The sequence below is a fragment of the Ursus americanus genome, chromosome 37 (genome assembly GCF_024610735.1).
Source record: "Ursus americanus isolate L20-20 chromosome 37, mUrsAme1.1.p, whole genome shotgun sequence".
In the NCBI taxonomy this organism is placed as follows: Eukaryota; Metazoa; Chordata; class Mammalia; order Carnivora; family Ursidae; genus Ursus; species Ursus americanus.
The window spans coordinates 10,238,683-10,253,644 of NC_142163.1; the positions used below are offsets into that span (position 1 = coordinate 10,238,683).

Here is a 14,962-nt window from a genome sequence, read left to right on the forward strand (position 1 = left end):
CTTGTCTGTCTTTCGTGAGGTGACCTACTGCTGCCCCTGCCAGGACCAAGGCCCCACAAAGGGTATGGGGTCAAAAGATGTGCTGTTGGCAAGGTTTGCACATGTCTTCTGGGGGAGGATACCCACAGCACTGGGATAAAGCAAGCCTGGCTAGAGGGAGCAGAGATTTGAAATACATAGAAGAAGTATCGTGAATACTGTTAGTCATCAAGGGAGTAAACTTACTGCCTTTTTAAAAGAGAAGGAAAGGGGAATTGTCACTGAGATGGACTTGTAACCTTAGAAAAAAATGCTGACAGAACAGTAATTGATAAATTCCATTCTTACCATCACCTAACACAAGAATTCAGGGTAAATTCCCCAGCACTTTCTCAACTAAGCTAAGGTAAGAATCTTTTTCATTCACCCAGAGGCTTTCAGTGTAGGACCTATCCATGTAGCTCCTACAAGTCAGGAAAACAAAGTCATATTCCTGCCGCTAGATGAGTCTTTTGCGGTCAGACTAGGCCACTGGATCTCACTCCTGGGAATCACCTACAGAGCTTTAAAAAACAAAAAAGCTAACCACACCCAAGATCAATTAAATTAAAACCTCCAGGAATGGGATTCAGGTATCATTATTTTTTAAAACTGTGGTAAAATATACGTAATATAAAATTTACCATTTTAACCAGTTTTAAGTGTACAGCTCTCTGATATTAACTCTGTTCTGTGTAACCATCACTGCCATACATCTTCAGAAGTTTTTCCATCTTGCAACACTAAAGTTCTGTATCCACTGAACAAGAACTTTCCATTCACCATAATGCATCTAATAATATTCTGTATCCTGTTGCTTTTTCTAGACATTGCTACCAGCAGCTTCCAACAAAGATCTAATATGTCTGGTATATCAAAAACACCTGTTATATCAAGACAATTCAAGCTGAAAGAATCATTATACTGAACTTCCTCCTATCCCCCAAAATAATTCATATGATCATGTCTTAGATGTAGAGTTTTCCTCAACCACAGCTCAAGTTAACTGACAGGTCAGATTAAGAGGCAAGCTGAAACAGCTTGGTGAGAAGCCCAGCAACCTGATAAACCACCTGCATTAATTCCTAGATTCCATTCCTAGTCTTTTCCCTAATGAGCTAATTGGCCCCAGCAAGATCCACTAGCATTTCCTGCCCTTCATAACAATAGGCAGGCCCAAATGGGCCTTCAAGACCACCTACACAAGTAGATAGAGATATGTTGTCTTTGCAAGAAATGGGTCAGGAAGTGGAATCTGCTGGATACGTTAAACTATTAAGTCAACACTACAGTCATCAGATAGCTGTAGTGAAGGAACAGCCAATACAAAGCCAGCAACTTTGGTGTTTCTTTTCACTGGGCATTAATTAAATTCCATGGAACACTGAAAAGAAAGTAATTTGTTCTTTGCTCAATTATCAAGGGAGTGAAAGTCTCACAAAAATACAAAAACTTCACGTGTGGAATGTGCCAATCCCAAATGACCATAACTACAGAATATGCTTCACCTACAGGCTCAGCATTGTTCCGTATCTAAGGGGATCCTAACCTAGTTAGGCCAAACACTGGGATTCCTCCCCACATTATTATACAGAATGGGTCTGGAAGTAGACAACCTGTTCTAATGTCCTCCTATATTTGCACACTCAAAATCACAGATTCTACTACAAGTAGTGACTGAGTAGTATAGTAGTAGCCAGTACATAATACAAAGTTGTCTTTGTATGTTGTTTTTCTTTTAAACCACTAGCAAGAAATGTACCATCAAGTATTTCTGATACAATTTTTTTCAACACCATTCTTTAAAAGACAGATCTGAGGGGCACCTGGGTGGTTCACTCAGTTAAGTGTCTGCCTTCAACTCAGGTCATGATCCTGGGGTCCTGCGATCCAGCCCTGCAATGAACTCGCTGCTCAGTGGGGGGTCTGCTTCTCTCTCTGCCTCTGCCCCTGTCTCTGCCCTTGCTTGTGCTCTCTCTCTTGCTCATTCTGTCAAATAAATAAAATCTTTTTTAAAAAATGGATTTGAGCACTTCTTCAATAAACTTTAACTACAGGCTCCTAGAAGGAAACACACTATTAGATTGAATGACATGAAATTATTAACATTGTGTTTTTTTATTACCTACAAAAATAATAATATGATGTGATGAAATATCACTTTAACCAAGTGGCTTTCTGAAAGGTTTACAATCAATAAATGCTTAGAACCAGTTATAAGCCAATGTTTCTGTTACACATGTGACCTCAAATCAAAAGTCTATGGGCTTCTAGTCTTATGAGTATACCAAAAGGAGTGCACTCATTTATATGCTTGGCTATAAAAGCTGTCTCAATAGATTTCCAAATATCAAATTCTTACATAGTATATTTTCTTACCATAAAGGAATCAAACTGGAAATAAGCAACAAGGCATCTTAAAATGTCCCAACAATGTACTTCTAAAGAACTCACGGGTCAAAAATAAATCACAAAGAAATTAGAAAATACTCAGAAAAAAATTTGAAAGGGAGATGAAAATGTGGCATAGCAACATTTGCGTAGTTTAAAAAATGTTTAAAGAAAAATGTAATCCTTAAATGCTACGTGAGAAAAAAAAGTTCCAAATTCAATGATCTAACTTTAGGGATGTCTACTTTAGGAAGCTAGAAAAGGAATAAATTAAAACCAAACTAAATGGTAAAAAGAAATAATAAACAACAGAAATCAATAAAATACAGAGCAAAAAAAGAAATATGAGAAATAAATAAGATTAAAAGACAGTATTATTGAAAGGATTAATAAAATTAATAAAACTGTAACTATATTGATTAAGAAAAATACAGAAGACAGAAATTATTATTAGGAATAAAATAAACCACTAAGAACCTACAGAAATTGAAAGGATATAGGTGTTCTATAAACATTATAAATTTGACAGCTTAGATCAAAGAGTAGCAAATTTCCCTGAGAGCAGCAAATTTCTATTTCCCTAAATAGAGCTTACTGCCTGTGCTTGTACTTATACTAGAATATAACCGCACACATTCAATAGAAATTGTCTATGGCTATGTTTGCACTATACCAACAGGGTATAACTATAACCAAGGCTCTCAAAGTTTAAAATCTTTGCTATTAGAAGTTCTATAGAAAAGTCTGCAGGCTTTTGGATTAGACTAAATAGATAAATTCCTTGAAAAAAACAAAATGCCAAAGTTGATTCAAAGAGAAATAGAACACCTTGTATCTGTTAAAGATACTGAATTTGTAGTTTAAATCATTTCTACAAAGACCCTGAAGTATAGACCATTTTTGTGGTGAATTCCATCAAACATCTCAGAAACATTTAACACCAATTTTACAAAACTGTTTCAGAAAGGAAAGAGGAACACTCTCCAATAATTCAAAATTACAGACAAAGACATTACAAGGAAAGTTAACTATAGAGATTAAAAAACTGATCTATAAAATTTAGTAGTGATCTGACCATTGTGATTCAGAACTTAAAAAAAAAGAAAGTAGTATTTACCCACATGTGAAGAAGAGGTTTCAGATGACCTGGAAACAAGAAACGATTATCCCTGAACCCTCTGCATTCTCTTACGGCATATGGTTATAGAAATATTTTAAAGTCAAGTCACAGAGGAAAGTCCTTCATTCTCGGAAGCTTGTATGGCTTATTCACCTTGAAAAACAACTGCAATATCAAAGGAAACAAAATAAAAAAAAAAGTAGTAGCATAAGAAATATGTCTCCTTTGTGTCTGTAAGTTGTTTCATGATTCTTCCTTGAAATTTGATTTTCTCCCTTCCCCACCTGAACGGAAGGTCTTGAGGGCAGGGACGTCTGCACTCTTGGGCTCTACTGCCTCATGGTGCCTGGCCACAAGGCAGGCACTTGATAAATACTCGCTAAAGGAAGACACCTGACTCCAGAGCAAAACACTGACTCCTAACAGTACGCAGTTAGAAACTAGGAAGCGGGCTTGCCTGAGTCAAGTTCAGTGTTTGCAGGTAACCTAGTGGAGAGCTGGCTTCTAAAGTCATGCGTGTGAACCCCGGGAGGCAGTGAACTCACAGCTAGCGTAGGAGCGGCTGTCGTCCTCGCACATTCTGTGCAGCTGCTGGTACTCCTCCTGAGCCAGCTCGAACCGCTGCTGCTTAATCTGGTAGATCTCTTTCTTGGCATTGAGAGCCTCCTGGGCCACAACTAAATATTCCTTCAGCATCCGTTCCTGCTCCCGCCGCCACTGTTCTCTGGGATCCTCAATCTGGGTAAGCTCTGAAATGAAAAGAGTAAGAACGTAAGGGGCTTAGAAGTAAACTCTTTAGGCTGACCAACAGTCATGCACTTATGCGACTAGTCAATGTGAAAATTAATTAATTGCCAGGATGCACATTATGGAAGCATCGATGTAACGAAGCTTCCTGTAGCGCGGAACACCTTCTGTTCACATAGCCACAGTCGAGATGAGAAGAAAACTCTCGGGACATGAAAAGGCTGGCTGGAGGGGGCTGAAGACGATGCCACACAATTTTTCACACTGGTGGAGACGTAACCAAATGCGCTCGTCAGAGTCAACCCGACGGCTCTTCCCAACCTCCTTCTCGCTGACTTCTTTGGCTCAGGATGCCCTCTGCTCCGGCTTGCTTGCCTTCCCCTTGCCTCCGCACCACACCTGCGGCCCTTCCGCGATGCTTGTGAACTTCCTCATCTCCCACCTATAAATTCTCCCCTTTTCCACTCCGGCTTTCTCACTCTACAAGGGAGGCTCATGCCTCCCTCTGGCTCCAGCCTCTCTCCTGGGCTTCCATTTTTCTTCCAACTGTCCCCTAAATGCATCTCCACCTGGACGGACCCAGAGTAATTCTGAGTTGTTCGTCCAAAGCAGAACTCACTGTCACACGGTGTCCTTTTACTACCCAAACCAGAAGCACACAGTGACACTGCAATCACGTGCTTCTCCTTCTGCCTCCGCTCTCAAAGTGAGAGGCATCAGCTGGATCTACCCACTTAGCCACCCTGGGACTCACCCTCAGAGAATGCCTGCTCTTCTCCCTCACCCAGAATATTCCATGTGTCATCAAGAACTGGTGATTCCTGCCCCTAGATATAATAATGACTGAGAACATATTCTTCTCCTCTATCCTCTTAGTCCATCAGCATAATAATGTCTTTTCAAACATATAGAACATACGTATCTAATCGCACCAAAAATGCATGTCCATGTGCTATTTTTTTATTTATTTACTTAATTTTTTTTTTTTAAGTGCCTAGCATGCAGCCAAACGTGGGACTTTAACTCATAACCCTGAGATCAAGACCTAAGCTGAGATCAAGAATCCGTGTCTTAGCAACTAAGGCACCCAGGCTCCCCAATGTGCTAGTTCTTAAAAGCACAAAGTCCAGGCTTAACATGACATTACAGTTGCCAAACTAATGTGCCAATTTCATTTCTATGTTCTGTAACTTTTTGCTACCAATATGCCCCAGAATGACTGAAATTTCCAAAGCCCCCCAATATGCCAGGTTGGCTCATCTATGCATTTCTTTATCCTGCTTCTGTCTAGCAGGAAATCCTACTATCTTCAAAGATTCACTGAAAGGCACCTCTTTCTTAAAGCTTTCTTTGTCCCTCTGCCTGGAACTTCCTGACATTTAGTCAGGTGCTACAGCACACCAATATTCTTCACACACTGTCCAGATAACTGGAGAGTATTAGGAACCTCAAAGCAGTCACACAGGGCTTTTGGGGCCCCTTATACCACTGTCCACCAGGAGGGTTCCAATTTTGATTTTCTGATTTTTACTTATTATTATGGAAATATAGTTGACAAAAAATTTTATATTAGTTTCAGGTATATAATATCATGATTCACTACTCAGTGCTCACCATGCTAAAGTGTACTTATAATCTGCATCATACAATTTTATTACAATAATATTGACTATATTCCCTGTGCTATACTTTTTATCTTCAGGACTTACGTATCTTGTAACTGAGAGTTTGTACTTCTAAATCCCCCTCACTTATATCTCTCATCCCCCTACCCATCTCCCATCTGGCAATCTGTTCTCTGCATTTAAAATGTTTTCTTTATTTGTCCACTTACAAAAAAAAAAAAAAAAAGTCCATTTGCTGTGTTTTTTACAACACACATATGAACAAAATCATATGGTATTTGTCTTAGACTGGCTTATTTCACGTAGTATAATATACTCTACAGTATTCTTGTCATTGTAAATACCAAGGTTACTCCTTCTTTATGTTCAGATAATAACCTATTGTGTTTATGTATATGTGTAGATATATACACATGCCACATTTTCTTCATCTATTTATCGCTTAAACTTGCTTCCATGTTTTTGTTTTTTATAAGCAGTTCTGCAATGAACATTGAGGTGCATTTTTTTTTTACTATATTTGTTTCCTTGAGATAAGTATCAACAAATGTAAAGATGGGTCATAAGGTTTTAACTTTTTGAGGGACCTCCATACTGTTTTCCACAGTGGCTGCACCAGTTTGCATTCCCACCAACAGTGTAAAAAGGCTCAACTTTCTCCACATCCTTACAAACACCTAGTATTTCTTATGTTGTTAATTTTAGCCATTCTGACAGATGTGAGGTGGTATCGCATTGTTGTTTTGATTTGTATTTCCCTGATGATCAGTGATGTTGAACATCTTTTTATTTGTTCATTGAAACTCTTCATGTCTTTTTTGGAAATACATTTATTCAAATCCTCTGCCAATTATAAATCAGATATATTTCCTGCTTTTGAGTTGTATAAATTCTTTATTATTTTGGCTATTAACTCCTTATGGGATATAGTATTAGCAAAAATCTCTCATTATGTTCCATTTTAATAGTATACTTTGCTGTGTACAAGATTTTTTTATTTTGATGTTGTCCTAACAGTTTTTTTTTTTGCTTTATTCTTTTGCCTCAAGACATATATTAATAAATATGTTGCCAAGGGCAATGTCTAAGAGATTACTGCCTATGTTTTCTTCTAGGACTTTCGTGGTTTCAGGTTTGACATTTAGGTTTTCAATCCATTTTGAATGTATTTTTGTGTATTAGTGTAAGAATATGGTCCAGTTTCATTCTTTTACATTTAGCTGTCCAGTTTTGCCACACCATTTATTAAAAAGAGTACCTTTTCCACATTGCATATTCTTGCATCCTTTGTTATAGATTAATTGACGATATAGTCATGAGTTTATTTCAAGACTCTCTATTCTGCTTCTGCTGATTTACGGGTCTATATTTCTGCAAGTACCATACTTTTTTTAATTACTACAGCTTGTATTATATCCTAACTCTGGAATTTTAATAGCTCCAGTTTTGTTCTTCTTTCTAAAGACTGCTTTAACTATTTGGATTCTTGTGGTTCCATGCAAATTTTAGGATTATTTGTTCTAGTTTTGTGAAAAACGCTGTTGGTATTTTGATAGGGATTGCATTAAATCTATAGATTGTTTTGGGTGGTATGGATATTTTAACATTATTATTTCTCCAATCGATGAGCATGACATATGTTTCCATTTGTGTTTACTTCAAATTCTTCCATCAATGTCTTTCAGTTTTCAGAGTATAGGCTTTAACCTCCTTGCTTAAATCTTTTGTAACTATATTATTCCCATTGCTGATATTGTAAATAAAACTGTTTTCTTAATCTTTCTTCTATTTTATTATTAGTATATATATACATGACAGATTTTCTATACATTATTGAATATCCTACAACTTTACTGAATGTATTTATCACTTCTAATAGGTTTTTGATGAAGTGTTTCAGGTTTTCTAAATAGACAATCATGTCGGCTGCAAACAGTGATCATGTGATTTCTTCTTTGCCGATTCGGATGCCTTTGATTTCTTTCGGTGGCCTGATTGCTGAAGCTATGACTTTGGGGACTAAGCTGAACAACAGTGGTGAGAGTGGACATCCCTGTCATGGTCCTGTCCTTTTCCTTAAGGAAAAAACTCTCAATTGTGCCCCACTGAGGATGGTATTAGTTGTGGGTCTTTCATATGTGGCCTTTATGATGTTGAGTTATGAGCTGCCTACTCCTACATTGTTGAGAGTTTTTATCAAGGAAGGATGCTGTATTTGGTCAAATGCTTTTTCTGCATCTATTGAGAGGGCCATATGGTGCTTCTCTTTCCTTTCAGTAATGGGGTGTATAGCACATGAATGGATTTGTGGATGTTGAGCCACCTCTGCAGCCCAGGAATAAATCCTGCTTGATCATGGTGAATGATTTTCTAAGGTATTGTTGGTTCAATTTGCTAATATTTTGTTTAAGATTTTTGCATTTCTGTTCATCAAAAACGTGTCGTTTTCTTTTTTGTAGTGTCTCTGTCAGATTTAGGTGTCAGGGTAATAATGCTAGACCTACAAAATAAATTTGGAAGTTTTCCTTCTATTTTTTGGAATAGTTTGAGAAGAATAGATAAACACAAACTTTTTAAATATTTGCAGAACTCACTTGTGAGGACACCTCGTTCTGGACTCCTGTTCACTGGGAAGTGGTTTGGGGTTTTTTTGTGGTGTTTTTTGTTCGTTTGTTTGTTTGTTGTTGTTTTGGATTGCTGATTGAATTTCCTTACTAGTAATTGGTCTGTTTAAATTTTCTATTTTCTTCCTGATTCAATGTTGGAAGATTGTACATTTCTAGGAATTTATCCATTTCTTCCTACTGTCCAATTTGTTGGTATACACTTTCTCATAATCCTCTCATAATCCTTTGAATTTCTTTGGTCAGTGTTACTTATTTTGTTGCTGACTTTATTTATTTAGATTCTCTATCTTTTTTATTCATAAGTCTGGCTAAAGTTTTATCAATTTTGTTCATCTTTTTAGTGAATGAGCTCTAGCTTTCATTGAATTTTTTTCTTTTTTTTATTCTTTATTTCATTTAATTCTGCTCTTATATTTATCATTTCCTTTCTTGTACTAACTCCAGGCTATGTACATTGTTCTTTTTCTAGCTGATTAGGTGTGAGGTTACACTGTGATTATTCTTGTTTCTTGTGATTGGCCTACATTGAGATAAAATTCCCTTTTAGAACAGCTTCTGCTGCATCCCAAAGGTTTGAAACATTGTATTTTAATTTGCAGTTCTATGTGTTCTTTAATTTCCTCTTTCATTTCCTTATTGATCCATGGGTTGTTTAGTAGCGTGTTAGTTACCCTCCACATATCTGGGTTTTTCCCAATATTCTTATAATTGATTTCTAGTTTCTTAGGATTTCATCATAAAAGATGCTTGATGTGATTTCAATATTTTTAAACATACTGTGACTTGATTCGCATGTTAACATCTGGTATATCTTGGGGACAATCCCATGTGCACTTGAAAAAAATGTGTATTTTTCTGGTTTTGGATAGAATATTTATCTGGTCAAATGTGTCATTCCATATTAATTTTCCATCCAGTTAACTAACCACTGAAATAACTGGGTGTTAAAGTCTGCTCCTATTATTGTGTTACTGTCAATTTCTCCTTTCGTCTGTTAAAATTTGATATAACTATATGGGTGCTCCCATGTTGGGTGCACAGATATTTACAACTGTAAAGTACAATTTACTTCTTCGGCTTTTATCATTATGTAGTGTCCTTCTTTGCCTCTTGTTACAGTCTTTGTTTAAAAGTCAGGGTTGTCTGAAATAAATACTGTTGTTGCAGCTTTTTTGGTTTTGTTTTTTCACTTCCATTTACACAGAATATCTTCATAAACTCTCATTATAAGGATCCCAGAAGGTGAGGAGAGAGAAAAGGGGGCCGAAAATTTATTTGAAGAAATAATAGCCAAAAACTTCCGTAATCTGGGGAATAAAACAGACATCCAGATCCAGGAGGCAAGAGAGCTCTTAACACCTAGCCAGGACACATAATTAAAAAGGCAAAGATTAAAGATAAAGAGAGAATTTTAAAAGCAGCAAAAGAAAAGAAAACAATTACCTACTAGGGAAACCCCATAAGGCTGTCAGTGGGTATTTTTCAGCAGAAACTTTGCAAGGCAGAAAGGAGTAACACAATACATTCAAAGGGCTGAAAGAGAACAACGTATAGCCAAGAATACTCTATCCAGCAAGGCTATCATTCAGAATAGAAGGAGACATAGAGTTCCTCTGACAAAAACTAAAGGAATTCGTGACCACAAAACCAGTATTACAAGAATTGACAAAGGGACTTCCTTAACTGGAAAGAAAAAGTCATAGGTAGAAAAAAAAATTATGAAAGGAGAAAAAAATCACAGGTAAAAGGAAACATAGTAAAAGTAGAAGAATCACTTTAAAGCCACTTTGGACATTAAAACAAAAAAGTAAAACAATCAGTTATATCTACAAAAATAAGCTAAGGAATCCAAAGATGTAAAATATGACATCATATGTATAAAATATGAGTGTAAAAACTTAGTGCCTTAGCATTTGTTCAAACCTAAGTAACTGTCAACTTAATATAGACTGATGAATACACAGAATATTACATATGAACCACTGAATCAAACAATAATAGATACAGAAAAAATGAAAAGAAATGGATCCAAGCATAACACTAAAGAAAGTCATCAAGCCAAGGAGAGTGGGAGAGAAGAAGAAAGGAACAGAGAAGAATTACAAAAATAACCAGAAAACAATTAACAAAATGGTTGTAAGTGCCTTTCTGTCAATAACTACTTTAAATGTAAATGGACTAAATGCTCCAATCAAAAGACATAGGATAACAATAATAAGAAACAAGACCCATCTACATGCTGCAGAGAAGAGACTCATTTTAGTTGTAAAGACCCTTGCAGACATAAAGTAAAGGACTGGGAAAGAAAATATTCTGTGTAAATGGAAGTGAAAAAACAAAAACAAAAAAAGATGCAACATAATACATTTGTTCTTTAGCAAGACAAAAGCAAGGTACATCTAAACAACTGCTTTACTTTTGGAAGAATTCAGCTAATGAAAATTTTACATTAACAGAACTAGTTTAATAATACCTTACATATAAACTGTTTACAAGAAAGTTTCTGTCATCTTTGAAATTCAGTACGAACACTCATTGACATATAATCCTCAAATGTGACACTTTTCTTACTTTTTATGTGATCCATGTAATAAATTCCAATTTGTTTATCATATACAGTTTCCCATCCTAAAGGAAGTTCATCCCCAACACAATCAGCAAAGGTCAGTGGCTTTGTTATCCTGAAAAATAACACAATGAAAAAGGAATTGAAATTAGAGACAATTGTAGATAGGTTTACTGAATCAATTCTAAAATTAAATCTTAGTATAAAATTATTTTATCTAATACAGTTGATTGTTCTAATCCAATTATTTGGTTGAAGGACTAATTCACAATATTTCCCATTAATAGTTAATAACTATATAAGTAGTCATAATAAAAAGATTAAAATCTCAAAACCCAATTCTAAAGAGCAGTGAAAATATATACTCACAGTTACTAAAAAACAAAAAAACAAAACAAAACAAAAAAAAAACTGATAAAACAAGCATTTTCTCAAAGAATAATATCTAATGCAATGAAAGGGATATAGTTCATGTACAACAATAAAATACTTATCTTGTCTTTTGATTTCCTGATTAATTTTTACCTCCAAAACTGTTAGTTTCAACAATGGCATAACTCTATATGAAATATGATGGGTTTTTAAAAAGACTGATTGATTGATTGATTGATTTTAGAGAGTGTGTGCACATGAGTGTGGGGGAGGGGCAAAGAGAGGGAGAGAAGCAGACTCCTCACTGAGCACAGAGCCTAATGTGGGGCTCAATCTTAGACCCAAAGATCATGACCTGGGCTGAAATCAAGAGCTGGCTGCTTAACCAATTGAGGCACCCAGGGACCCCTAAATGTGATCCTGATAAGAATCAATTTATTTAATGAATTCAATGTTAACCATTAGCCAATTACAAAAAGCAAAACACAGTATATTAGAAAACTGTATTCAGCAGCATATTAAAAACCCACAAAAAGAAAATCAGAGCTGGTAAATTCTGCGAAGTCTGTATGATCAACATGCAAAAATTAATGGGTTCTATATACCAGAATAAAGAACCCAAAATGAAGTTAAAGAAAATTCTATTTATAAAGTGCACCACCAAAGAATTAAATACTTAAGAATAAATTTGGTGAAGGCAGTTTAAGATTTATATACTGAAGTATATAAGACATCGGTGAAAGAAAATAAAGAGGTAAAGAAATGGAAAGATAAATTGCCTACGTGGATTAAAAATTTTAACATTGTAAAAATAGCAATATTCTTGAAAGTGACCCCCATGCAACAACAAAAAAATTAAATATAAAATAATCCCTCTCAAGGAAATGTAAAGCCAAACTTTGAAATCATATGGAGGGAGTGATATCAGAAACATGGCACATTAAGTTACAAGGCCTTGTCTGCCCACAGAAGTATTGAAAGTATACTAGAAAATAACTAAGCTAACTTTATAGGAGATCTGGAAGCCAGACAATGAGCTACAGCAACCAAACAAATGTCAAATCAAGAAAATACTGTGTTCAAAATAGTAAGTAATTTTGTGCCCTTTTTTTTTTTTTATAAGCCATTTTGCATCCCATCAACAGAGCTGTGGAATTGGAAGAAATCAGACTGATTCCCAATACCTTTCTACAGGCCAGAAAGAGAAAAGGTATTATTTAGAAAGTACTAACCTGTCTATGATTTCCATGGGAGACTCACTTTACCCTCACATGACTTGGAGCCCTTCTGAAGAATGACAATCTAACTCTCAAGGAAAATGGAAGGCACAGTGACGTGGTACACTTGTAGGGTGAATACAAAACTGTGGACTTCTAAAGCAAAAGACTAAAAGCATTTGAGCAACTAGAAGAAGCTTCAGAAGCAACTGGGTTCACAATCAGGAACATTAAGACATTTAAATCAAACATACATTTGAGATAGATTAGAAGGGAAAAGGCACACAAAGGCCAAATTTCCAGAAAAGACATAAGATTTTAAGCCTTTGCCCTGGACTGACAGCAAGTTTGAAGACATGCCCTGCTACTCAGAAAATATACTACAGAATTAACTGCAAAGACTAGAACTCATGGGTGTTTATCATATGCCCCATTTCCAAGGAAAGATCAATAGGCATACAAAGAAACAAACAAAAGAACCATTAAAACATACAAAAATGAATCCCCAGAACCCATTACTAAAGGAATTCAGTTGACAGAGTTACTGAATACTTTTAAACAATAAACTTAAATTGGCTTAAAAGATAACAAAAACAAAGAACTAAATGAAAAAAATATGTAAATAAATTCTCAATATCAACCAAGAGATAAAATCATTGAAATAGTACCAAACAGAAATTCTGAAGCTCAAATATATAATATAACTGAAGTAAAGAACTCACTAAGAGGTTCAAAAGCACACACAAACATGCAGAAAATAGAATCAGAAAATTTGAAGACAGGCCGTTTAGTAATATTGAATCTGATAGGCAAGGGAAAAAGTAAACAGAGAATAAGGGGCATATATAGCACCACTAAGCAAGCCTTATGAAAGTCCTACCAGAAGAAAGAGAAAAGGGAAAGAGATCAGTTAAAGAAATAACAGCCAGAAACTTCACAAATATGAGGAAAGACAAGGAACTATAAACATGAGAAACTCAATAAAGCAAAAGCACAAATAACCTAAAGATATCACCACCAACATACACTGTAATCAAACTATCAAAAGCCAAACACAATGAGAGAATCTGGAGAGCAGCAACAGAAAAGGAATTTATAACCAAGGAAATGTCACTATTATTATAAGCTAATTTATGAGCAGGGACATTGCTGGCCAGGATAGAGTGGGACGATATATTTGAAATTCAAAAGAATAATTATCTATGGAAAATTTAACACCTAAAAAATAAATAAAACTATCTTTTAAAAATAAAGTTAAGACATTCTCAGATAAAAATTCAGGGAATTCACTATCAATAGACCTGCCTTGCCTAAAATTCTAATGAGATTTCTTTAATCTGATATAAAAGATGCAAACGTGTAATTTGACATCACACAGTTGTCAGAATAACTAGTATCAAAAAGAGCAGAATCAACAGATGTTGGCAAAGATATGAAGAAAAACGAAACTTCATGAACCACAGTTGGTAGAAAGTAAACTGGTGCAGCCACTGTGGAAAACCGTATGAAGGTTCTTCAATAAATCAAAATACAATTATCATATGATCCAGAATTTTCTTTTTAAAGATTGATTGATTGATCGATTATTTATTTCTTTGTCAGAGAGAGAGGCAGAGGGAGACAGAGCATGAACAGGGGAAGCAGCAGGCAGAGGGAGAAACACACTACCCACTGAGCAGGGAGCCTGATGGGCTCAATCCCAGGACTCTGAGATCATGACCTGAGCCGAAGACAGATGCTTAACCAACTGAGCCACCCAGGCATCCCTGATCCAGCGATTCCACAACTGGGTATTCACCCTAAGAAAATGAAAAAACATTATTGTAAAAGATATATACACCCCTGTTTATTGCAGTATTACTACAAGAGCCAAGATATGAAAACAATGTAAGTGCCCGTCAACTGAGGAATGGATAAAAGACGTGATGTGCACACACACACACACACACACACACACAGTCTACATACATACATCCATACTCACACACACACACACACAATGGAATATTACCCAGACATAAAAGGGAATGAGATCTTGATTTTGACATTTGCAACAACCTGGATGGGTCCAGTGCATATAATGCTAAGTGAAGTAAGTCACACAGAGAATGACAAACTTATGAATACAGTTAAATGTGGAATTAAAAAAAACACATCAGTAGATACAGAAAACAGACTCAGAGATACAGAGAACAAAGTGTGGTTGTCAAAGGGGAGGTGGGTAGAGGAATGGGCAAAATAGGTGATGGGGATTAAGGGAGTACAGACTTCCATATAAA

The 14,962-nt window shown here is 35.8% G+C and overlaps 1 protein-coding gene across 3 annotated transcripts in view; it reads right to left on the bottom strand.

The window, feature by feature from the left end:
* LOC123780130 (protein WWC3-like) overlaps positions 1-14,962 on the bottom strand; it is a 183,046-nt gene that overhangs the window by 98,764 nt on the left and 69,320 nt on the right. For all 3 annotated transcript variants that reach the window (XM_087859330.1, XM_087859331.1, XM_087859329.1), the window contains 2 exons: positions 11,100-11,209; positions 4,075-4,278 (listed from right to left, as the gene is read on the bottom strand). In XM_087859330.1, coding sequence (XP_087715456.1) covers positions 4,075-4,278; positions 11,100-11,209 — 314 coding nt within the window. The remainder of the gene's footprint in view (positions 1-4,074; positions 4,279-11,099; positions 11,210-14,962) is intronic.